This window comes from Camelina sativa, chromosome 20 (genome assembly GCF_000633955.1).
Source record: "Camelina sativa cultivar DH55 chromosome 20, Cs, whole genome shotgun sequence".
Lineage (NCBI taxonomy): Eukaryota > Viridiplantae > Streptophyta > Magnoliopsida > Brassicales > Brassicaceae > Camelina > Camelina sativa.
The window spans coordinates 18,911,280-18,935,923 of record NC_025704.1 but is presented as its reverse complement, the minus strand read 5'-3'; the positions used below and the strand labels follow the sequence as shown (position 1 = coordinate 18,935,923).

The following is a 24,644-nucleotide window of genomic DNA, read 5'->3' as shown; positions in this document are numbered from 1 at the left end:
AGCAATATAAAAAAAAAGATTTTAATTAGAAATTTGAGGAATTAACAGTTTTACCCTTTAAAATACTTATATTTACAATATTAGCTTGTCTAGAATACAGTCGCAGGTGGAGTCACGCGACTGTAAAACGAACAGGGCTAGTCTTGTAGTATATTTTATTGGTAAGCGACCTCGCAATGACCTTGGTTGCGGGTCTGAAAAATTATGATCGAATATGATGCTTCCAGTTATTATTTATATTGAAAAGATCTTAGATTTATAGAATTTGTATTTTTGTTAATATTTTTTTTTTTGTTGGAAAATGAGAAGATTAACAAAATAAGATAAGAACACAATTTGTATATATTTCATATATTGTTTTTTTAAATTTACATATATCTTCTTTTCATAGATTTTTTTCCTTTTTATTAATATAATTACATAGAAAATATTAAAATTTAAAAATGTTAATTAATGAGATTTTCGAAAATATTAAATATTGAGTTGTCTGATTATGATTGGTCGTTTTAAATCCTAGGTGGACGCCCTTAGAAGCTTATAACTCCTACTTTTATTTAGTATAGATTACCCAAAAAAACTATACATGCTAATATATCTATATATATGGAATGGCAATATTATTTTCTGTTATAGTATGACATTTTTGGTTAGAGTCTATTGTAATTTTATCCACATTAATAAAAACCAAAGTTACAGTTTAAAACATACAGCCTGTGAAGGAAATAAATAAAATAAATATGCTGAATACAGATAAGTTTATCTTGAAAAATCAATCAGTATTTGACTTCTATCCGACTAGATAACAAATTTGTAATCTAGATACTACCAGAGTTTCAAAAAAGTATAAACAAATTTTTTGTGTTGATTAAAAAGATAAATGAAGGTTATGTGATCTCTCTCTCTATCCTTTATGTAACTCTCCATCTTAATTATCTCCTGCAAATGATTCACCATCCGCATTAAGGTCCAGTCATCGGTTGACCGTTGGGTCAATGGAGTTATCACTCATGATGTTTAGGTTTACATTGGAAAACGTCTCTAATTGAAGATTCAGTTCTGCAATTGGTGCGTGCATCTGATGAGTCCTAATACCTTTAGATAAAGACAAAATGGGGGTCCTACGGTTAAGGAAAGACGTCTTTTACAATTTAAGTGACGTGCTCTTCTTGACGAAGTCTATCCGGTTTAATTGGTGTGTGTACTTGGGGTTTGGTTTTATGCTGTCAGGAAATCTTGCGTTTAGATTAAAAACCTTTCTAGTTTATCTTAACAGTTGAAAATTTTAAGGAAATACTATTTACCGCAACACCATTTCAATGTTTACTAGACAAAACAAATTGAGCTAACATTTTGTTACTCCATTTTGCTTTTAAGTGATGTTTGAGCAAAACAACTTTGTTTCATGTTAAGTGATGCTTTCAGTTTTTTTTTACAAAATTAAATATATTTAATTTGTTTTGACCAATCATATTTTACAATAAATTTTGTTACTAGTTAGATTTCTTTTATTTAATAATCTTTTTTTGATAAACCCTAATTTAATAAATTTTTTATGTAAAGAGATAAATTATATACTTTCTTAATTTGTGTATAGAAGAAACCTTAAACATCATCTAATATAATAAAGTAGGGTTACACCTCTAACAAGCTCTATCTATCTGCCACGTGGCACTTCTGAATTCTCTGTTTTTTTTAATAATGTTTTATCACATGTTTAAGCCAATTGATATGTAAATCATTAATGGGAGACATAATTTTGTCGACTTCTCGAATAAAAACCGACGGAATCTATGACTTCCGACTTCTCCTCTTCTTCGCATCTCTCTCTTCCCCACCCCTTCCCCCCTTATCTGTTCAATTCTGCGAAATTTTGTATCAGCCGAGTCGAAGGGAATCTCGACATCTCCATTCTTTCACAGCTTGACATATGGCAACTATAAAACTGACACCTGTCCAAAAAACTTGTTCACCAAAATTTTAACTAAACTACCAATAAAATACATTTAATCAAATACATATAATTCACACTTTAAACATAAAACTAAAAAAATATATTTTCAATTAATCCACAAATAAGTCATTTANGAATCTATGACTTCCGACTTCTCCTCTTCCTCGCATCTCTCTCTTCCCCACCCCTTCCCCCCTTATCTGTTCAATTCTGCGAGATTTTGAATCAGCCGAGTCGAAGGGAATCTCGACATCTCCATTCTTTCACAGCTTGACATATGGCAACTATAAAACTGACACCTGTCCAAAAAACTTGTTCACCAAAATTTTAACTAAACTACCAATAAAACACATTTAATCAAATACATATAACTCACACTTTAAACATAAAACTAAAAAAATATATTTTCAATTAATCCACAAATAAGTCATTTAATCTTACACTTTAAAATTAAACTTTCTTATATAATAAAGTAGGATACCTCCTAAAACTTTCTTCCACAACTACTGTAAAACTAACACTTGTCCAAAAAACTTATTCACCAAAAATTTAACTAAACTACCAATAAAACATATTAAATTAAATAAATATAACTCACACTTTAAATGTAAAACTAAAAAAAAATATATTTTCAATTAATCCAAAAATAAAACATTTAATCATACACTTTAAAATTAAAACTTTAATAGAAACCTTAAAAGAAAATTCAATTAAACCATAAGTAAAACACATTTTATCTTATATATTTAACTCAAAATTTAATATAAAACTGAAAAAAAACATTTCCAATTAAACCACAAATAAAACACATTCAATCATTTAAATTTAACTCACCCTTTAATATAAAGCTAAAACGGTTCAATCAAAACAATAAATAAAACACATTTAATCATATACATTTAACTCATACTTTAGTATTACAATTGAAATAAGATATAAAATATTTCCAATTAAACCATAAATAACACACATTTTGTCATATGAAACTAAAAAACTATTTCTAATGCAACCACAAATAAAATACATTCAATCATATAAATTTAACTCACACTTTAATATAAAATTGATAAAATTATTTCCAATTAAACTATAAATTAAACACATTTAATCATATACATTTAACTCACACTTTAATATTAAAACTGAAATAAAATAAATTTGCATTAACTTTATTTCTCCACTCAATTTTATTCAACACACAATAAATTAGAATTAACTCTCATACTTTTTAGTTTCAAAACTATAACTCTCATCACTTCCCATTCCATAAATACTCATTTTTCATTATCTCATTCTCTTTCACTTCATCTTAACTATTATAAATTTTTTGCTATTTTTTGTTGGTTGGTTGGTTGGTTATTGTTGTTTGTGTAAAAAAAAAAAAAATTAAATATTATTAAGTGGAGATGTTCGCATGTTTTTGGCGAAGTGAGCAAGTACAGGGACAAAGTGAAGTTTGTTACAAGTATGGCAAAAGAAGTGGAATCTGCTTATAAGGCTGCTCAGGTAGGAAACCGCGGGGGTGAACAAGTGGAATGAATGATCTGTTGGAAACCTCCGGGTGATGGATGGGTGAAGCCGAACACTGACGGGGCTTCACATGAGAATCCGGGTCTGGCCACAGCTGGAGGAGTACTGCGAGATAGGATGGGGCAATGGTGCAGAGGTTTTGCTTTGAACATAGGAATTTGTTCTGCGCCTTTAGCGGAGTTATGGGGAGTGTATTACGGTCTCCATATTGCTTGGGAACAGAGAGTAACACGGCTTGAGCTGGAGGTTGATTCGGAGTTAGTTAGTTGATAAAATTATTTCAAATTAAACCATAAATAAAACACATTTTATCATATACATTTAACTCACACTTTAATATTAAAACTGAAATAAAATAAATTTGCATTAACTTTATTTCTCTATTCAATTTTTTTCAACAAATAATAAATTACAATTAACTCCCATACTTTTTGTTTCTAAATTGTAACTCCCATGACTTCCCATCCTATGAATACTCATTTTCTCATGCTCTTTCACTCTTTCTTAAATATTATACATTTTTTGTGTTTTTCTTGGTTGGTTGTTATTGTTGTATGTGTCAAAAAAAAACAAAATTTAATATTATTAGAAAAGCTTAATTGTAAATTTTAACTTTAGATACTATATGATATATATCTTACAATTTTTTTTTTGAAGATACATCTCTATTATCCCTAAAACAAACATTTTCATAATCAACCTATTACAACTTACATACAACTATCTTAGATTTTAAAATTAAAAAGTTTTCTCTAATGGCATCTATGCTTAATTGAAGTCCTACCTTATTCTTATCTCCAAACTAAATTACCAAAGATTTCCATAAAATATAGTAATGTCTAAACTCTTCTAAACTCACACTTTAATATAAAGCTCAAATATCGACAAAAAAAACAACATCAGCTACACAATCTCATATTCCAACAATCCACATTTCATAAACATAACCAATTTTTGTATTACCTTTCATGAATAATTTGATAGATTTTATACACGCATCTATCCTATCATTTGGACCAGCTAACCCACAACCACTCAACGTCTTCTTTGAAAGCGAATACTACAATCCAATGCAACAAGAACACTTGATGTGGAAGCAGTAATTTAAGACCTAGAAATAACAATCAACTTGTCTTCAAGATCTACGAGGAACTCAAAATATCGACACTCTATTTTGCAATCACAAAATAACATGTCCTAATTATAGAATACAAATAGTATAAACTATAATACTATTTAAAATTCAATAAAAACATAAATAATATAATAATTTAAACTTTTAAAAAGGTTTTTTAAATTGTTCATAATTTAGAAAAGGATAAATTGATCATTTAACATTAACTATATAGTTAATGAATACAAATAAAACAATTCCAAAACCCTAATAACTTTTAACCAAAAAAAACAAAGTTTCTCGATACAAATAAACTTTATTGGTATGATCTTCAAATTGTAAAGTCTCTCAAAAATTTTTTAAAAAAAATTAATTTATTCTTAATGACTTTTAACCAGAAAACAAATTAATATAATAATCTCGTGCAACGCACGAGACTCAACCTAGTTTATAATGAAACAGAAGAAGTATGTTTTTTTTTTTGATAAGTAAGCTAACGTTTCTTATTGCTATTCATTACCATTGTTAGTTGGGCCGTCATCTTGTACCATTATATTTTACCATTGCAACAGTAAATAAAATTAATATGATGCTATATCTAAATGAAGGACAAATCAAATCGCCTTAGTTCAGTAGTAAAGGAATGTAAGTTCTGAAAATATTAGTTTTTGGACCTCGATTGTTTTCGAAAACATAATATGAAGATATAAAAATATAAAATACTAACTATTCATTAAATTAATTGTATGAAAAAGTCGTATCAAATTGGTTTAAAGTTTAAACTATGGTTTGCATTAAGTTTAGTACACTTGTTATATCTTCAAAATGTATAGGTGTTAACAGAGAGACACGGTTTCAGTTTCATCGGTTTTGTTAATACTGTTGTTTATGGTTTGTGATTTAGCATTTGTGTTTAAATAATTTAATCTCTAAAGGTGATGATCACAATTTGTTTAGAAGCGTTTAAGGATGAAGCAAGAGTTGTGACTTTATGGACATGAGTTTGACGATAAGTGTATTGTAGACTGGTTTGCGGCCAGACACTTTTGTCCATTGTGTTTTGAGTTTTTTCATGAAAATCAATGATGGGTTCGAAGATTATGGGTGATGAGTGCACAATTTTTTCAGAAAAGCGTTTAAGGATGGAGCAAGAGTTGTGACTTTACCATGTGGACATGAGTTTGACGATAAGTGTATTGTAGACTGGTTTGCGGCCAGACACTTTTGTCCATTGTGTCGTTTTGAGTTTCCTCATGAAAATCAATGATGGGATCGAAGATTATGTCACCAAATTGTCTAACGTTTGTTTTTAGTTTAGTTCTATAATTCTATTAATATGAATAAGTCGTGTTGTAGAATTAACATGAGTAGTTCTTTTTTTCCTTTTTTAAGAATTCACGTCATCAATATTAAGAGCACTGAGCAATTTGATTCTAAGATCATTAACTTGATTTTAAAACCAATCTCAGAAAGTTCTTTCAAAATAGCATAACGCAGCTTACAGCTTTGATACTGGTCACCTGACTGCTATTAGTGTAATATTTTCTATGTAAAGATATTAATAAATTAAAAAAAAACTATGGAAAGAGGAGATATGTAAATTTTTTATATCTTATATTTAGAATGTAAGATTATATGAAATATTTATAAATTATTTTTGTAAAAAGGAAAAAAAAACCACGATATATCGAAATAAAAATATGGAAAATTTGCTAAAGTTAATAAAATTTATATTTTTACTTCTATATTATGTATATATTTAGAAAATTTTGAAACAAAATTATTTACAATTAAGCTCATGTGGCCGTCCATGAAAGATTTTAATGGACCAATCGAGATTAGCTGTCTCATTAGTTAACATTAGGAAAAAAAAACCACGATATATCGAAATAAAAATATATTAAAAATATGGAAATTTTGCTAAAGTTAATAAACTTTATATTTTTACTTATATATTATGTATATATTTAGAAAATTTTGAAACAAAAATATTTACAATTAAGCTCATGTGGCCTTCCACGAAAGATTTTAATCGACCAATCGAGATTAGCTGTCTCATTAGTTAACATTATTTTGCAATCTCATTAATCAACATTTTTATTTTAAAATTTTCTATGCAAAGATATTAATAAAAAGGAAAAAAAAGTCTATGGAAAGAGGATATATGTAAATTTTTGAAAAAAAAATGTATGAAATATAGAAAATTATTTCCTCAATAGAAAATTTGTTAAATACATAAAAATTAAACTAATCAAAATGTAAAGTTCTAAGTTTCTAAAATTTAATAGCTTAAAAATGAAAAATAATTGTAAACGAAATTTCGATCATTATTAGTCTCACTAAATTTGTAAGTATTTTATCTCTATATATATATATATATATATTATATACATATGTATATACATACAAATAAATTTACAAATTTTATAGAAAATATATTTCTGAAAAGGAGAAGAATGACAATATAGGCGATAGGTATATAAATGTTTTAAATTACAATACACAAAATAATCTTTAAACGATTATCATGCTAAGTTTTTAAAACAACAAATAGGGATTAGACATCTCACTAATTAACATTTTTAAAATATAATTATTTTCTATATTATTAAGATTTATTAGAAAAAGAAAAAAGTTTAATATATGGAAATAAAATAATCTATAAGAAAATAATAACTAATTAATATATATTATTCAATTGATAAAGAAAATAAGTGTACTTTCTTAGAAATAAGGTTTGACATCGTAGGACCTTGATTTGATGTTATTTGAGTTAATTTTTGAGGTTTAAAGAAGAAGGATCGATGACAAGCACACATACTTTATTAGCTATACATGTGAGTATTGTGTTCATATTATTTTATCTGCAAGTAATTTGTAATTTTGTAGTATAAAAGATTTTGGTTTTAAAAGTTTCCATTTGTGTGGATATAAAATCGAGTAAATATACGAATGAAGTTATCAATAATTGAGTGCATGTGTTGGCTATGAATAAAGTAATGATTTTGGTCTTGGAATTTACTGATAATAAGTTATGTGGTACTCATTAACAAAAGGTTTTAAATTATTATTCAGTGGAAGAAAGTGAGGAAACTGACGAGAAAGAGGAAGAAGAAGAAGAGTATAACGAAAAAGCGGACAGTGAAAGTAACGATGACAACTACATTGCAAAATTAATGAAGATGACGAGAGAGAAAATAAAGAGTAAGTCAAAAAACATGAAAACATAGGTGGTGGCTTTCAATTGAATATGAGAAAACAAAATTAATTCATGATTCTTTTGATCAGATTTAATTCTTAAACACAAATAATTTTTTTATTGTGTATTTGAAATAAAAATTTTGACCTTAATAGTAATTTAAAGGTTTTCTAAAATAATATTTTATAACTAAATCAATTGTATAATTTTTTCATCAAAATCTATCAAATAAACCCACGCAGAGCGTGGGTTCAAAACCTAGTCTATACTAAATAAAAGTAGAAGCTATAACCTCCTAAGGTCGTCCACATGAGATTTTAAACAACCAATAGGGATTAGCCACCTCACTAATTAACAATTTTTAAAATTTTCAAGATTTTGTATATTCAGATTTTTTTAATAACCAATTGCGGTCAGACATCTCAATTTTTAACATTTTTGAAATTATGTAAAATTTCTATATCAAAATACTTATAAATAAGTGAATGTACAACGTCCCACATCGGCTAGAAACTTTTTAGACAATGGCTGAGAACAATTATAAATAAGACTAATATGCTTTCAACTATGAATGAGCAGGAAACTGTATTTACCAAGCATCCAAATTTTAAAAGTTTAAAATATTATAATTATTCAGATTTTTAAATAACCAATCGGGATCAGACATCTCAATATTTAACATTTTTGAAATTATGTAAAACTTATGTATCAAAATACTTATAAATAAGTGAATGTACAACGTCCCACATCGGCTAGAATTTTTTTAGACAATGGCTGAGAACCATTATAAATAAAACTAATATGCTTTCAACTATGAATGAGCACGAAGCTTGATTTACCAGGTGTCCAAATTTTAAAATTTTAAAAGTTTAAAATATTATAATTATCTATACTAATAAAAGTTGGAGCTATAAGCTCCTTACGGCGTCCACATAGGATTTTTAACAATCTATCATGATTCGACATGTCACTGATTAATATTTTTAAAATTTACAGGATTTTCTATATTAAAATTTTTTAAAACAGCCAATCAAAATCAGTTATCTCAATATTTAACATTTTTGAAATTATGTAAAATTTTTATATTACAAAACTTATAAATAAGTGTATGTACAACGTCCCACTTTGGCTATAAATTTTTTAGACAATGGCTGAGAACCACTATAAATAAGACTAATATGCTTCCTACTACGAATGAGTAGCAAGTTTGAAGGATTGACGTCACAAGACCCTTAATTTGATGTTGTTTGAGTTAATTTTTGAGGTTTAAAGAAAAAGGATCGACGACGAACACACTTTTTATTAGTTATACATGTGTTCATATTACTTTCTCTGCAAGTAATTTGCAATTTTATAGTATTAAGATTTTGGTTCAAGAAGTTTCAATACATGTGGATCTAAAACCGAGTAAGTATACAAGTGAAAATATCAATAATTGAGTGCATGTGGTGACTATGCTGATCCATGAAATTTTATGAGAAAATAGACAATGATTTTGGTCTTAGAGTTTGATTGGTTAACAAGTTATTAAGTGGAAGAATGTGAGAAAGCAGATGAGGAAGAGGAAAAAGAAGAGTATAACGAAGAATCGGACGGTAAAAGTAATAATGACAATTATCATGAAAATTTGACAATAAAAATGATGAGAAAGAATATGAAAAGTAAGAAAACAATTGAAAAAAAAACATAAAAACATAGATGGTGGCTGTCAATTAAATATGATAAAACAAGATTAATTCATGATTCAAAAATTGTTTCGTTTGTCAGGTGATTAAAAAAATGGTTTAGTATATGCAAGATCACCAGTTCGAATGTCCGATCCGCCTCTCCTGGACGTCCACTTAATCCATGATTCTTTTGATCAGATTTGATTTTTTAGCACAACTAATTTTTATATTTTTTTAAATTTTGGTGTATCGGAAATAAAAGTTTGGCCTTAATAGTAATTTAAATTTTTTATAAGAGAATATTTCATAACTGTCATCAATCATACTTTTCACCAAAATATATCAAATAAACCCACGCGTAGCATGGGTTCAAAATATTAAAAGTTTAAAATATTATAATTATTGAAACTCTTAAAAACTTCAAATATTATTAAATTTTAAACTATATAGGATGTTTAAAAATATTTTAAATACCTCCACTGAAAGTTTAAAATATTATAAATATTTAAATTCTATAAAAAGTTTAAGTAGTATTAATATTTAACTCTAAAAAATTTTAAAAAGTTCAAATATTATAAATATTCAAACTTTATGGGATGTTTAAAAATAATAGAAATACATCCATAGATAGTTTTAAATATTATAAATATTTAAAACATCCAATAGGGATTCAACATTGAAACAACCCGACCCTTTTTTTTTTAATAATTGAATACAATATAAACAATTATGCAGCCTATACTACTAAATTAAACCAACCCAAACCATGACTCCTCATTAAACCAATAACAACCAGTACACACAGCAGAAACATACCAACCATACAAAACCATTACAACATCAATACAATAACAATCCTAAGCATTCTATCCATCAACCTAGCATATCTCTATCCAAGGTTCCAACAACATATCCAACAATCCAATAACACACAAACGAGACCCTAGATCATCCTCCTCCTCATCGCCATGATTCCACAACACAAACCTGCACACCACAAACAACAATTGAGATGCGTAAGTATTATCACAAATACTTAGTGAGGCAATCCTCCCATCTACTGGGCTATACACACAAGCAACTGCGAAACCAATGCTTAACAAATGACAATCAAACACAAACAAACCAGGAAAAATCACGAAACAAGCAACTTCGTGTCGACCGACACCAAAGAGGTGTCGATCGACACTGGCCAAACATGGTGTCGACCAANATAGTATTAAGATTTTGGTTCAAGAAGTTTCAATACATGTGGATCTAAAACCGAGTAAGTATACAAGTGAAAATATCAATAATTGAGTGCATGTGGTGACTATGCTGATCCATGAAATTTTATGAGAAAATAGACAATGATTTTGGTCTTAGAGTTTGATTGGTTAACAAGTTATTAAGTGGAAGAATGTGAGAAAGCAGATGAGGAAGAGGAAAAAGAAGAGTATAACGAAGAATCGGACGGTAAAAGTAATAATGACAATTATCATGAAAATTTGACAATAAAAATGATGAGAAAGAATATGAAAAGTAAGAAAACAATTGAAAAAAAAACATAAAAACATAGATGGTGGCTGTCAATTAAATATGATAAAACAAGATTAATTCATGATTCAAAAATTGTTTCGTTTGTCAGGTGATTAAAAAAATGGTTTAGTATATGCAAGATCACCAGTTCGAATGTCCGATCCGCCTCTCCTGGACGTCCACTTAATCCATGATTCTTTTGATCAGATTTGATTTTTTAGCACAACTAATTTTTATATTTTTTTAAATTTTGGTGTATCGGAAATAAAAGTTTGGCCTTAATAGTAATTTAAATTTTTTATAAGAGAATATTTCATAACTGTCATCAATCATACTTTTCACCAAAATATATCAAATAAACCCACGCGTAGCATGGGTTCAAAATATTAAAAGTTTAAAATATTATAATTATTGAAACTCTTAAAAACTTCAAATATTATTAAATTTTAAACTATATAGGATGTTTAAAAATATTTTAAATACCTCCACTGAAAGTTTAAAATATTATAAATATTTAAATTCTATAAAAAGTTTAAGTAGTATTAATATTTAACTCTAAAAAATTTTAAAAAGTTCAAATATTATAAATATTCAAACTTTATGGGATGTTTAAAAATAATAGAAATACATCCATAGATAGTTTTAAATATTATAAATATTTAAAACATCCAATAGGGATTCAACATTGAAACAACCCGACCCTTTTTTTTTTAATAATTGAATACAATATAAACAATTATGCAGCCTATACTACTAAATTAAACCAACCCAAACCATGACTCCTCATTAAACCAATAACAACCAGTACACACAGCAGAAACATACCAACCATACAAAACCATTACAACATCAATACAATAACAATCCTAAGCATTCTATCCATCAACCTAGCATATCTCTATCCAAGGTTCCAACAACATATCCAACAATCCAATAACACACAAACGAGACCCTAGATCATCCTCCTCCTCATCGCCATGATTCCACAACACAAACCTGCACACCACAAACAACAATTGAGATGCGTAAGTATTATCACAAATACTTAGTGAGGCAATCCTCCCATCTACTGGGCTATACACACAAGCAACTGAGAAACCAATGCTTAACAAATGACAACCAAACACAAACAAACCAGGAAAAATCACGAAACAAGCAACTTGGTGTCGACCGACACCAGAGAGGTGTCGATCGACACTGGCCAAACATGGTGTCGACCGACACCTAACTGGTGTCGATCGACACTCCCTTCGCAGACGCGAACTGCACGAATCCGAACGACGAACCTCCGTTTCAATCCGCCTACAATCTGTCCCAAACTCTCCCAAAAGCCTCAGGAACCTATAATAACCATAACACAACCACCACAAGCAAGAACAACACCACAAAACACAACAAATCAAGCAAACAAAGGATTCTCAGGCTTAGATAAGCCATGGTCATGCACTCACCTTATCAACTGATTATAACAACCAATACAACCAGTTGAGACCCTCCTAACGTCTGAAACAGCCCAGAAACGCCCTACAACAAGCCACACAACCAAAAACGACTTATAGCAAAACTGGACAGAAACATCAGAAAAGAACAGTCTCAAAGACGAAACCCTAAAATGAAAACCAACCGTTAACTACCAAATCGCTCCGGTGAAGAGCTATCCCTAGAAGTCACGAAGCATCCCACAAAATTTCAGCACGATCAGGAACCCGACGAGACCACGATCTCAATTACAATCCCCGATGGTTCCAACTCGCGTCTGAGAAAACGTGACTCACGAAACTGCCAATAACTCATCGAGTTTAAATCCAAAACTACTTCTGTAAAAAGAATAATGACGATGAAAGACTTGGGAATAAACCTACCAAATTTCATTACCTTTGAGAACGATTTGATATGCCGAAACTGTTTCCTCCCAAACCCTAACGATTCTGTTCTTTCTCCTTTAATCTCCTTCACACCACAATAGGCTCTCTCCTTTCTCTCTATCTCTGCAAACGGCGACCAGACACCCTAAAACCCTTAATTTGTCGCTTCTCCACTTATATACTTGGTTTAGATAACTAAACCAAACCAACCAAACCAAAATCGCAAATTAAAACAAACCCGAGGAACCCAGAAATAGTGGTGTCGATCGATGCCACAAGGGTGTCGATCGACACTCCTACCAAAACCGCATAATCCGGTTCGCGGATGTTACAAACATGTCATTCATTAACATTTTTTAAATTTGTAGAATTTTTTATATTAAGATTTTTTTAAACGACCAATTGAGATCAGGCAACTCAATATTTAACATTTTTTAAATTATGTTAAATTTCTCTATTAAAATACTTATAAATAAGTGTATTTACAACTTCCCACATCAGCTAGAAAATTTTAAACAATAGCTGAGAACCATTATAAATAAGACTAATATACTTTCAACTATGAATGAGCAGGAAACGTTATTTATCATGCGTCCAAATTTAAAAATATTATAAATACCTTCACAGAAAGTTTAAAATATTATAAATATTTAAACTCTATATGAAGTTTAATTATTATTAATATTTAACTCTCAAAAATTTTAAACATGTTTTTATGTATGACTTAATAGATGATTTATATTGTTTCCATAAAATTATTTTTGGGTCAAAGAAAGAAGGATTGACGTCCCAAGATCTTGATTTGATGTTGTTTGAGGTTTAAAGAAGAAGGATCGATGACAAGCACACATGTTTTATTAGCTATACATGTGTTCATATTACTTTATCTACAAGTAATTTACAATTTTGTACTATTAAGGATTTTGGTTTGAAAAGTTTCAATATGTGTAGATCTAAAACCAAGAAAGTATACAGGTGGAAGTATTAATAATTGGGTGCATGTAGTGACTAAGCTGGTCCGTGAATTGCTAAAACTTTACGAGACAAGAGGCAATGAGTTTGGTCTTAGAGTTTGATGGGTTAACAAGTTGTGTGGTAGTCTAAAAAAGGGTGTAATGATTCTTCAATAGAATAATGTGAGAAAGCTGATGAGGAAGAGGAAGAAGAAGAGTATAACAAAGAACCAGACGGTAAAAGTAACGATAACATTTATCATGAAAATTTGACAATGAAAATGATGAGAAAGAATATGAAGAATAAGAAAAAAGTGAATAACAAATCATGAAGACATATATGGTGGTGGTCAATTAAATATGAGAAAACAAGATTAATTCATGATTATAAAAAATGTTTTGTTTGTCTAATGAAAGAAACGGCTTATAATATGCTAGGTCACCAGTTCCATCATGGATGTCCAATTAATTTCATGATTCTTTTGATCAGATTTGAATTTTTAACACAAGTGACTTTTATATTTTTAAAATTTTTTGTATCTGAAATAAAAGTTTATAATTTTCACCAATCAGTTGTAATTTAAATTTTTATATAAACTAATATTTCATAAATGTCATCAATCATATATAATTTTTACCAAAATATATCAAATAAACCCACACATAGCGTGGATTCAAAACCTAGTCTATACTAATAAAAGTAGGAGCTATAAGCTCCTTAAGGCGTCCACATAAGATTTTAAACAACCTATCAGGATTAGACATATCATTATTTAACATATTTTAAAATAAAATAATTAGTTTTCTATTTTAAACATCCAATAGGGATTAGACATCTCACTAATTAACATTTTATTAAAATATAATAGTTTTCTATATTGTTAAGATTATTTAAGAAAAAAGGAAAAAATTAAATCTAAGGAAAGAAAAAAACTATATACAACGTCCCACATCGGCTAAAAAAAATTTAGACAATGGTTCTGAACCATTATAAATAAAACTAATGCTTCCAACTGTGAATGAGCATGAAGCTTGATTTATTAGGCATCCAAATTTTAAAATTTTATTCAGTTTAATCCGGTTCTTTTTTGAGCAAATTAAAACTTTTTAAAAGTTTCAATATATTATAATACTTCAAAATTTTAAAAGTTTAAAATATTATAAATATTGGAACTTTAAAAGTTTTTAGCTTAGAAAGAGTTTTAAAATATTATAATTTAAAAAGTTTATAAAGTTTAAAATATTATAAATATTGAAACTTTAAAAAGATATTAATATTTCTAATATTTAAACCTGACAGAATTTTCAAAAGTAATATAAATATTTAAACTCCATAGAAAGTTTAAATATTTAAAACTCTATAAAAAGTATAAGTTTCATTAATTTTTAACCATAAAAAATATTCAAAATATGTGTATATTACGTAAAACCATGGTGGATATGGGGACTCATGCCGTGTGGTTATGGCAAGTGTAGTGAAGGAGTTAAGATAGGCCAGATCTGGGAAAGGAAAGGGGAAGAAGAGAAAGAAAGTGAAAGGAAGATGAAGACAAAGGTTATGTGAAGGAGCTAACAAGCCAAGAATCCATAGAAACTAAGAAAGCTTCAAGAAGAATTAAACTCAAAGATCTTTGTGTGTTACTCTCTGGCCAAGTAACTGATGGAAAGTAGTGCAATTTATGCTAAGAAACATAAACAGTTCTAAAATGGGATATTGAGGGCATCTTTTAAAGGTCGTAAGGATGTCTGATCGAGCTGAAGCTTTTATGTGGCTGGACCGAGTGTGAGATTTGAAGTATTGTGCATAGAAAGAAGATTTTGAGGAATCCACTTTCTTATGATTGTAATTTAAAACATCTAGCACCCAACAATAAAGTTTGATCATCGCCATTACAGCAGCACCAACCCAAACTTGAGTTGGGGTTCGATACTTTTCAGGAGCCGTCTATTTATAACAGGGGCATTATAATAATTTTGCATATTTAATGTCAATGTATAGCTATTTAAATAATTGATCAATCTCATTTTTTAAAGACAAATTTATATAAGAATACTCGCGCATAGCGCAGGTTTATAACCTAGTATTATAGATAGTTAATAGCATAAATCTTATAAGTGGTATAAAATTACATAAATAAAGTCTTAATGTTACATCACTAGAAAAAAAATTGTAATTTAGATAAAATCCATGATACGTTAATTATTTTATTTTTTTTGGTGAATTAATACGTTAGTGATTTAACTACAGTACTTGGTATAGAATTTGACTCGACATTATCTATATATATATTTTTTTGGAGATATTTAGCAAATAAATTCTGAAGTTGTAATCTATTTACAAACATGCCATTAGCATTAATTATTAATTTTTTTTATTTAATTAATTAATATGAAGTTTTGATTTTTGGAAACAAGATTTCTTATCCTAATACAATTTCCAAAACAGTCAGAACCACTCCCTTTAACATTAAGTATTAAGTTTATAATTAATTTAATTAATATTAAGTTTCCAATTTTACAAAACAATAGTTTCTCCATACAGACTTTCCTAAACAATCGGCCAAATCAATAAACGACAATGTTTTTAAAACCGGATCGGAAGGTGAACCGGAAGTCTTTCGGGTTGCTGGGTCAATTAGTCGGACCGGTTGAACCACGGGTCAATTAGTTTATTGCTTTGTTTATATTTTATAAATATAATATCTACTTTTCTATAAATATCTGAACAAATTATTAGCGGTCGATATAACATTCCTACTTTTAGTACACGTAGGAATTCTATACTACTAACAAAATACTTTCTAATTTTTATACTAACTAATATGTTTATATATAGTTAATTTATACAAAAAATTACATTTTTTATTAAAACAATAATCCATAATGTACCGCAGGTGAATATCTAGTATATATTGTGAAGGAAATAAATAAAATAAATCTTCCAGTTATGTATGAAAGAGAAAGAGGTTTCCGTATTTACATATAATTAGGCTTATCCATTGTGATCGATTAATTGTTATGTATAAGTCAAAATAATCTTTTCTTTGGTAAATGTATTTATCAATCATTTTTGAAAATATATTGAAATCTTGAATAAGTCAAAATTAAAAAATGTATTTATACTTTTCTAAAACAACATAACTTAAAATTGAAATAAAACTTGACTCGAGAGATTATCTTTAATTTTTATAGAAAAATGTCTCACCTCCACGTTAGCTTTCCAATCCAAACCCATTTGAGTAGAAAACCAAAATGACCAAAAAACTTGATTGAGTGAAATGGAATAATAATCATAATAATGACCATAATAATGACCAACAGTTACGTACGTCTTTACTTTTTACGTACGTTCAGACTTCAGACAATCTATAAAAGATATAACATTAAAAAGCTGATTAATATTTTGATTTGATTACCATTTTGATATAACACAGACGTCTGCGCTTGGGATGAGCATAACATGCATGCTTCTTGGGTTCTCCTTCACATTACAGGTTATTTAAAGTCTTTTTCGTTAATAACTATCATTTTTTATCTATTCTATTCTTAACCTAATATTAACTTATTTCTCTAACAATTGTTTTGCTTCTTTGCTATGAGCAGAAAATGCAATTGCTTTCGGAGTTAACTCCAGTATTATCGTTTATATGTGTTATGGTATAACATCTTTTCTCCTTGTACAAAATCTTTTTAATGAAATTTTTGTGTCTGTTATATAAATAAAATGTAATTAACAATGATTTGTATCGGCAGCTTTATATTGCAACTTATGCAATAGGCTTGGGAGGCCTCCCGTGGGTAATTATGTCGGAGGTACATAAACTACTTCCATATTTATTTCTGGTCATATTAGTTTTGTTATTTTTCATCGAAGAAATGTACCATTTAGTCTTATAAAAAATTTTGGTATACGAACTGCTAGACATGTACACTCTCACCCCTTTGTTATATATATATATATATNTATATATATATATATATATATATATATATATATATATATATATATATTTTTTTTTCTGGCATAAAATAATATGTTTTGGAAATTAAGTAATGTATATGTATGATTGTTTGTGTCATTGTGTGTGCAGATATTTCCAATAAATATAAAGGTAACAGCAGGGAGTATAGTTACGTTGGTATCATTTTCAAGTAGTTCGATGGTCACTTACGCTTTCAACTTTCTATTCGAGTGGAGCACCCAATGTATCTTTTCTACTTCTTTTTCAACTTATTTTTAATTATGTTATATATTATTTAGGTGATAAGAATGATCAAATTGACACCAAGAATTAAGTCTTGAAATATAAAATAGTATTCAGAATCTGTATTTGTGGCATTATTATAAACCTTGCATACATTTTCTATCGCAACTCTATTCGTTTGTTAGGCCATACGAAATTAGAAAACTAATTAGTTAGATATTTGTTTAGATAAATATTATATTATATATATATATATATATATATATATATATATATATATATTTTAATTAATTGTGGAACCAAATTATTATATTCTAAATATATATATATATAGTACAATTTAGTAGATACTTATATTTAATTTAATAATTTCCATAGGTACGTTTTACATATTCGGGAGTATTGCGGGAGCAGCATTACTTTTCATTTGCTTAGTTGTTCCAGAAACGAAAGGATTATCACTTGAAGAAATACAAGCTAAGCTTATTCATCAGCCTGACGAAATAAATCAAACTTAGATTGAAAGTTTTATTTATATATTTTGATATATTAATTATCATATTCAGATTATGGTGTTAATATTATATTTTCATCTGCAAAGAAAAATTTACTTTTCTTTTCATTATGTAATTAGTAATTACCATCTTAGTTTACATGGTGCTTACTCTCCTTTTTATGTATTTTCTGTCATGTAAAACATGGCCTATTTACATTGTATTTAATCTCTTAGGGGGTGTATTGAATATGAAATTTTTTGAGATTTTGGAGTATTCTTAAATCTCCTGTTATTTAATTGGTGATTTTTAAAAATCACTTGAAATCCCATATTATTGGATATGAAATTTATAAAAATCATCTATAATCTCTTGTTATTCAATCAATAATTTATAATTCTCACTCCAAATCTAGTGTTATTCAAAAAAACACAATTATTTTTTAAAAAAGCTACTGAATGTGATTCTAGGAGATTTTTCTATCATTTTTAATTAAAACATATGACTTCCAAAATCACACCTTTGAAGGTGAAACTTTGGAATTTTTTTTTTTTTTTTAAAGAGTTCGACATTATGAAGCATTGGAACAACTCTTAGTGAAGCATTAGCATTATGCAGCATGAGCAGTATGCTGCATAAGCTGTATGCTATTATTTATTAACAATGATATGTGATTGGTACAGCTGTTAGCATTTAGACATAAAATTACAAAATTAGACATTTTAAATATACAAATATAGTAAACTCTAGATGATTAATGAGGGTAAAATTGTATTTTAATAACTTTAAAACCATTATGTTTGGGAAATGCTTGTGTAGGAGCATTGGGCTGTGGAGCATTTAAAAGCCTTTTATGCTCCCTTTATGCTTTCTAAATAAAACGTGATTGGCTTTTTAATATCTATATGCTCACTTATATACACTACCGGCCATACTGCAATTTCTTTTTTATAAGAGCAACTCTCTTTCTCACTCTTCTCTCTTCACTCTTCTCTCTTCCCTCTTTGATCCTAAACTGATTTGCTGGAAAACACAAAAAAAAACTTATATCCTGAGTCTCGTCGGAGCCGAAAGAAGTGTCGGATCTGTCTCCACCATTGTTCTCCATAAACTTCTCTCCAGGATATAATAACCCCCTTTATCATCTCAAAGGTGTGATCACTGCGTCTTTGCCTACTCCGCTAGGACCACTGACGACGATGATGATCTAGTTCGGCGGTGGGATGATTGGATCGACGGTGAATGAAGAACCTAATTGAAACTCGAGGGAACGAAGCGATTCGGGTTTGGTGGGAGATTGAATTGGAGACGACGAATTAGGGTTATCGGGGATATGGGTATCGGTCATTTTCAAGGAGGAGTAAGAGTGACGGAGAGGTTTGGGAAAAGAGCGGGAGATGAAGAAGATGGGTTTGTTGGGGAAGATGATGGAGCGAGAGAAAGAAGAAGAACAGAGCTTTCGAAACATTTGGGGATTAAAAGGAGCCACCGATGATGTTCTCGTCCCGTCTCGATGCTTTGCCGCGGTATTGAAGACTCTACTGCAACCTTATGAATTTGCTTATGATTTAAATTGAAGTTTGTTTTGAGGTGATGAGAATGCAAATTGCTTTTGTGTGGATGTAGATTACATTGGAAGCAACTCATTATGGACCAAATAACTAACAAGCCAACAATGTTCTTGGAGATTGGTGAGAGCTCTCTGCTTTGTTCCTTTTTTCTGAATTGAAAAGCTCTATGCTTTCTTGAAAAGAACTTGCTTGTGTTGTTTTACATAATTGTCTTCGTAGAGAATGTCGTTCAGACTTGTTTGAAGATGTGACTAATGAGGAGGGAACTGCCGTTGATGATGAGAACCATGAAGAAGAACAGCTTCATGGTACTCAAGACCAACAAAGAGTCATTGCTAATAACTGTAGAGCAACTATAGCGGAAAACATGTGGATAGATGTTATGAATATGGGATCATGATACAGTACCAGTGTGCTTTATATTAGATTGTCTTCATTCTTACCATTGATTTTTTTTTAAGACGTTGAAATTTCAGAGCTCTGTTTCATTTGATTTTTTCTGTCGCTGCAATATGAAGACTCATTTTTTTAAGATTTGAAGGGCATGTCTGTTCTTTGTCTCCTCCACCTCTCCTTCTTCTTCTTCTTCTACTTGTCTCTTCATTTTCATTTTGTTCTTTCTGTTCGCCATTTGGTCTTCCACAATCGGACCCACCAAATTCTTTGTTTAGGGAATCTTGAAATTTTTGTATAAGAACCGTTTCGGAGGAAGAAGAAAAAGAAACAGAGCAAAAGACAGAGAGATATAACAATGGAGATGAAGAGAGACATTAGAGTGGAGAAGAAGTAGGAGGAGGAAGACAACATGTGTACTTCGTTGTTAACTGCAGTTGTTGTTCTCTCCATGGCTTGTCTTAAACATTTCTCTTTTGTATCGTATTTGATTGAGCAATGGCGTTCTTTGGTCTTTCTTCTACTCAACGTTGTCCTCTTAGCAGTTTACTTCACCTCAACTCGTCCTAGCTCCATTGAGACTCATGACTTGATCAAGAGTCATCAAGGAGGCTGTAGATTGAGAATGCTGCGAGGAAAGAAGGATAAGATTAAGAAGAAAAATACAAGGATGTGGAGGAACCAGCTTGTTCTGACCAAGATTTCTTTAGTTGTTGAGCCAAGAGAAGTGATAAAGAAGTGTGTTTTAGTGGAGGAGACGAAAAGGGTTTGTCCTGAAATGAAGGAAACTGTTACAGATTGCTTGTTTTACAAGAAGGAAGTAGACCTTAATGGAGAGGAAGATGAATTCGAGCGAGGGAGGTTATCCACTGGGTTTTATAATTAACGACATTTTGCTCTTTTTTTTTTTTCCTTTTTAAATATCAAAATCACCTAAAATTCAATAATCAAATCTCAACAAATCTGAAAACCCAAATCATACCAAATCCTAAAATCCCAAATTTAATAACCAAATCTCCTAAAATTACACTCAAATCTCCTAAAATTCTGAAATATTAAAATCCCAGCAAATCTCCTAAAATTCCCCTTAGACTGCAAATGTAATATTTTTTACAAAAAAAAAAAGAAAAAAAAAAAAGAGAAGAGAAGAGATTGATTTCGAGAATGGGTCATTTAGCTGAATAACCAAATTTACAAATTTAATTAAGAATATAGCATACTAATTGAAAAAATTGGAAGAATAGGATTAGGGGTAGATAGAATTACCATTTTGGTGTTCTGACTATTTGGGAGGTGGAGGCCAGTGGTCGGAGGCCGGCGGCCGGTGGTGGCTGGAGGTGGCTGGAGGTCGCCGGAGGTCGGAGATGGTCGGAATTCGCCGGAAATCGGCCAAAGTTTGCTGGAAATCACCGGTGGTCGACCGGAGCTCGCCGGTAGTCGGCCGGAGATCGCCGGTGGTCGGCCGGAGCTTGCCGGTGGTCGGCCGGAGCTCACCAGTGGTCGGCCAAAGCTCGCCGGTGGTCGGCCGGAGCTCACCGGTGGTCGGCCGGAGCTCGCCGGTGGTCGGTCGGAGGTCAGCGGTGGTGGTGGTTAGGGAAAAACTAAACCCTAAGATACTACATTGTGAACCCTAAGGAATAGTGATAAAGAGGTGGAGATGGTGGTGAAGTGGTGGGGGTGGTGCCTTGGTGGTGATGGAAAAGAGATAAAGATGGTGGTGATGGGAAGGGTATAGTAGTATATATTATAGTTATACACTCTATATCACTTTTTATTGGTTAGAGTAGTTAGTCTTTAAATTATAATTTTTTTGTTGGTTATACCATGCAATTCCCCTTCGAGAATCAATCATAATAAATTTCTAATGCACCATGCAATAGATCTTATCTAAGCACAGAGCACCATGCAATAAATTTCAAATGCACCATACAACAAATAAATATTTAGGAAACGTGTGATATCTCCTTTTTTTTATTTTGATTTTTTTAAGAAAATATCTTTGCATTGGTTTAAATGTGGCAGAAGTGCTTACTATTTTCTTTTAACATCAAAACTAGAGATTGGACCCGCACGTACGTGCGGGGTTAATTTTAAAGAATTAAGTTTGCAATTAGGTTTGAACTATGCAGAATTACATTTGTAAACATATTTGTTAAAAATGCTATTAACATTCATAATCCAACTTTGTGCCAATTTATTTCCAGTTTGATTTAGAAAAGAGGATGATTAGATTTAAGTACACTAAAAAGTAGTAAGAGAAAGATAGTATGTCTGTTTCGGGAACCCGTCCCGTCCCATATATGGTATGTCATGTTTTTTATCTTATAACCGTAGTTTTAATAATATTTTATCAATTTGAGATTGTATATTTTAGTCCAACAAATAAGGAAGTAGGTAAATGATTCGCATTCACATAACATTTTATTTGTAAATATAATTATTTGGTATAGCATTTATAACATAAACTTATATTGATTTACTTTCATCAAATTTTTAAACGTTTGAAATAATAACCGCTTCACCATAAATTTTGGATTCACATGAAATTTAATTTAACTATCCAAATTTTATAATCCCATGTCGATAAATTTATTTCTTGTTCTTTTATTTCTATGAAAAATAGTTTATATAATGTTTTTTACAAAAAGATTATTTGTTCCCGTCTCTTATTCGATCTTCCCTATACATTAGTATTTTAATTAATTATGTATTAATAAAACTCAAATTATTTTAGGGTTAATTTCTGTAAACTAAACTTATAGATCAACCCGCACTTTTGTGCAGGGTTTTTTATTTATTTTTAAATTGTTTGTATTTTATTAAAAATAGTAAGAAGACCTATAATATATAAATTTTGACAGAAAATATAATTTTGTCTAATTTAATTCAACCCAAAGTCTTTAGGGGCCATAATTGTTGAAGTCCATTATATTTTTAGATGGATCTTATGTTGAAAATTATATAAGCCACATTCTTTGTTTTGGGTGAAGTTATGATTATATCGTCAATTAATTTGGATCAAATTCAATGTTTACACGTTGTCTTCATATGATCATTGTCATCTCCACTAATATCGTCAATTAATTTGGATGTTCAGACGATAATCCTCAAATAATAGGGCCATTTCCATGCTACAACACAGGGGAATATTTATAGATACATACGACTCATGACGGATTGGAATATGTTACATAATGTATTTAGATAAAATAATATAAGAAAAAAGCAAGTATAGTAAATAGTAATAGAATGAGTGTGATATAAGAAAATAAATAATCAGCACGGCAATATTAATATATACAGATAATCCATAACGGATTGGATACACTATTCATTTTCATTTCACTATAATTTGATCAATCAGGGAGAGTATCATACTTTTGTAATATGTTTGGAGAAAATAAAAGAAGAAAAACAATCGATTAAATGATATTATAATAAGTATTGATAAAATAAAAAATTTTAAAATTTTTTTAAAGTAATATTATTATTTGTTCGGTAAAAATAATATAATGAGTCAAAACAGTATATGTAATTCAGTTTGATTATGTAGAAGTAATAAAAAAAAAATTCTAAGTTGTAAAGAATGCATACATAATAATTACACATTCACAATGAATGTTTCGACAGACTGACCCAAAGTAGGTTATATTAAGAGAAATTACCTAGAATATTACATAAAAGTAGATTTATTACTAGACTAACACGTTGAGATTTTCGACTTACTCAAATAACACATAAAAGTTTGATTATTACTTCTAAACCAGAGTTGTGTGTTTTATTACGGTTTATGCCATTTATAATTAAATTTGGTCTGAAAAAAAACTTGAGATCTTAGGGCATCCTTAATGGGAGAACTTTTTTTCATGTTCTTAGATTAAATATATAGTGAAAATAATCTAAGATCAGTTGTTAAGATCATAGGTAAAAAAAATGGGGAACTAATTATGGTGTTCTTAGAATAAAAATGTGATTAACCTTCAATCACAAATGTGATTAACATTACAAAATTTGATTATGAAATGTGATTGTTACTACAAGATTCAACATTATCCGATTGCTACCCACAATTTCAAACACAGAATAAACCATCAGGAGCTCCGAGAGTATCACTTTCAAAGAACAACAGACACCTCTTGCTTGTTTTTTCTTCATAGTTTTGGTGCCTGAACGTTTCCTGCTCT

At 29.6% G+C, this 24,644-nt stretch overlaps 1 protein-coding gene and 1 pseudogene across 1 annotated transcript; both read left to right on the top strand.

The window, feature by feature from the left end:
* On the top strand, window positions 3,419-18,780 carry LOC104771227 (sugar transporter ERD6-like 17). Its single transcript, XM_019241908.1, has 7 exons — window positions 3,419-3,457; window positions 3,530-3,742; window positions 17,232-17,291; window positions 17,401-17,454; window positions 17,551-17,610; window positions 17,889-18,003; window positions 18,381-18,780. Exons 1-7 carry the CDS (start codon window positions 3,419-3,421, stop codon window positions 18,518-18,520), a joined length of 681 nt encoding a protein of 226 aa, XP_019097453.1. The 3' UTR covers window positions 18,521-18,780.
* LOC104772653 lies at window positions 20,235-22,054 on the top strand (annotated as a pseudogene).

Bases quoted from the DNA above. Each gene is read 5' to 3' on its own strand.
- LOC104771227 (XM_019241908.1), top strand. From the start codon at position 3,419: ATGGCAAAAGAAGTGGAATCTGCTTATAAGGCTGCTCAG. The intron at 17,292-17,400 runs GTTATTTAAAGT...TGCTATGAGCAG, and splicing joins GGTTCTCCTTCACATTACAG to AAAATGCAATTGCTTTCGGA. The intron at 17,455-17,550 runs GTATAACATCTT...TTGTATCGGCAG, and splicing joins TATCGTTTATATGTGTTATG to CTTTATATTGCAACTTATGC.